Raw genomic sequence first — 2685 nt, forward strand, 5'->3', positions numbered from 1 at the left:
TCGTCAGGTTGTCTCTTGTTTGCCCATGGATTCAGCAGTAGTTTGAAAGGTTGACCTATTCAAGAATCTCAAGATCTATACTTATTTTCAACTCTCTGAAGCATTTCGTCGCTTACTACGCCCTTCCTCATCTTTGGGTGCCTAGGTATCCACCATAAGCTTTTTCGTTTGAGCCTTGTCATTAACTTTAAGGTTATTCCTTGGGACCAATCATTTAGATAGATGGGGGTAAACTAATGAGTTCGAATATTAATGAACTCTATAGAAGAGTTATCTATCAAAACAATACTCTTACCGATCTATTAACGACAAGTAGATCTACGCCAGAAGAATTAGTAATGTGCAAGGAAAAATTGGTACAAGGATCCTATTTCAAATATTTGGTAAAAGGCATTAAATCAACTCTTGGGAGTCATCAGCCTTTTATCCCTGGCGTACCTTTAATCCATTGAGTGAGAGCCCTTCCACACAGGACTCCCGGATTCCACACGGGACTCCCGGATCACTATGGTTGACTTTCGTCTATGTTCGATCAGTCGAAATCTCTCTATCCTTCTACTCATTAATAGATTAGATATAAATGAGTTAAAAAAAAGAAAAGAAATATTTTTTAAGCAGCACCCAATCCAAATATGTATCATTTCCTCGTTGACCCATCATGCAAAAGGTACGTTATTAGAGTGAGTGCGCTTTCCTAATAAACAAGTAAAGGCTAACAGCTCTGCTCCTTCGATTGATTGTTTGCATCGAATCTCAGGTTCTCTATTGCACTTTAGTAATCACTATATGGAAGCATTCAGAGAGTTCTTTCATCATTTCAATTCACACAGAAAAGATATGTTGTTGGATTGAAAATATGAAATTTTTCATTACTAGTAAATTTTCAATATACTCAATAAATAAGACAGGAATCCTGTCTTTCCAAATCTCAGAACTAATTTGGCAGCACCATGCCAATTATGCCCAAAAATAAAAAGCAAACCAAATGAAGCAGCCAAAACATGATTTGGCTTGTTTTTCAGAAAATTAAACCTTATAGTCATATAAGCCTTGATCAAAACAAAGCTTTCTTAGTAATTGATGTTTATATGGACCAGTCCAAAAGAGTATACAGTCTAAAAGTTCAAAATTCTGGTGTTCAATTTCAAATAAAAACGCCTTACAGTTAGATTAAGGTGATAATAATCTTCATTTAGTATCACTTTTTGTATAAGTCAAGAGAAACACCAAAAAAAATTCACAATGAAGTAAATATATTTTTAAGATTGATTATACATTGATAAAGATAAGATAAAACAAGAATTGACTACATGGGTCCATCTCATAAACCAAAAAGATGAACACTTTCAAATTTTTTTGTGAGAAATATACACTAAAGTTACCTCAACTTTCTTCTTTACACAACAACCATTCTCTATCTTCAAGCCATAAGAGATCCAAAACTAGTTTCCCCTCGAAGAATCAAGGCATTCAGTCCTGCTTCGAACAATTCTAAGAAACAATTCTCTTATTTTGCCTTCCAATGGATCCAATCCATTCTTAAAAGCTTCAAACCCCTCAGCAAAATCCAGCACTCTCTCCCTTACTTCCCTTTCCTTCTCTTCCGTCAATGGAAACTGAACTAAATCAGTTAATTCATTCATACACCGAGTGGATACCTCAATCCTATGAATTTCCCTCAACAACCCACAAGAGTTTCTCCTTTCTTTCTTCTTCGATTCTTCGAGAATCTTCTCGTGAAGAGAAAGAATTGGAACAGCCCATATGAATTGCCGGGGAATGTTGAAGTTAGTCTGAAGACCACGGTCTTGACAAGGGATTGCAGCAACAAGTGCCCACATTACAAATAGAAGAACAGAATTCATAATGTAAATTGCTAAAGCAACCCCATTTGTTGCAGCAATTTCACTTGTTCTAGGAGCAGATATGTTATTACCTAATGCAATAAGCTGTCTAGCAGCAGACCATGATCTAGAAACACTCCATGATAATGATCTAAAATGACTAAACGATTTCCCATCTTTCTGACCTTGATTACGTTCAAATGACCGATTTCTATTAGCAATAGCAGCAGTTGAATCCTTCTCATCAAGCATACCAATTGTTAAATCAACAAGCGCTTTCTTCGCTCTACGAAATTGACCTTCACCTAAACTTCTCTGACTATCCAAAGCACATAAAACAATCTCCATATGTTTCTGCCAATGTCTAATCTGTTCAATCCCGTCACGGATAGCGTTACAGACATCAAGAGCCTTGACAGTTCTTTCAAAGAAATCAAATACGATTCGATCTGTAGGTGATCTGTTAACTACTCTTCTGTTGTTTAACATTATGATTGTGAATTCGTCTTGACAAGAGAGAAAAACATCGAGAAGCTTACTTATCCATGAAATAGTAAGGAGATCGTCGGGATCTACTGCTAACAAGGTGTGAAATCGGTCGGCGACGTGTCTTTGAAATGTGTCGATATCTATGGTGGTGCCATTGTTGTTGTTATTATCAGGTTCCATTGAATGAACCTGGTCTCCACGAATGTTGAGAATTGAACGACCTAGGTTTGATAAAGTTGCAGATGAAGCTTGATAATCTGTTGCTGGCATTTCAAATAGATTATGGATCGAGGAAATGTATATCGGAAAAGATGAAGATTTCAAATGATTCAACCAGGAAGGATTTGAAGAA

The 2685-nt window shown here is 36.4% G+C and overlaps 1 protein-coding gene across 1 annotated transcript; it reads right to left on the bottom strand.

The window, feature by feature from the left end:
* Positions 1 to 1233: 1233 nt before the first annotated feature.
* Positions 1234 to 2685, bottom strand: LOC124926008 (protein ROH1-like). The gene has a single exon (XM_047466163.1). It carries the CDS (start codon positions 2601 to 2603, stop codon positions 1443 to 1445), a length of 1161 nt encoding a protein of 386 aa, XP_047322119.1. The 5' UTR covers positions 2604 to 2685; the 3' UTR covers positions 1234 to 1442.

The sequence above is a fragment of the Impatiens glandulifera genome, chromosome 2 (genome assembly GCF_907164915.1).
Source record: "Impatiens glandulifera chromosome 2, dImpGla2.1, whole genome shotgun sequence".
NCBI lineage: Eukaryota > Viridiplantae > Streptophyta > Magnoliopsida > Ericales > Balsaminaceae > Impatiens > Impatiens glandulifera.

Bases quoted from the DNA above. Each gene is read 5' to 3' on its own strand.
- LOC124926008 (XM_047466163.1), bottom strand. From the start codon at position 2,603: ATGCCAGCAACAGATTATCAAGCTTCATCTGCAACTTTATCAAACCTA.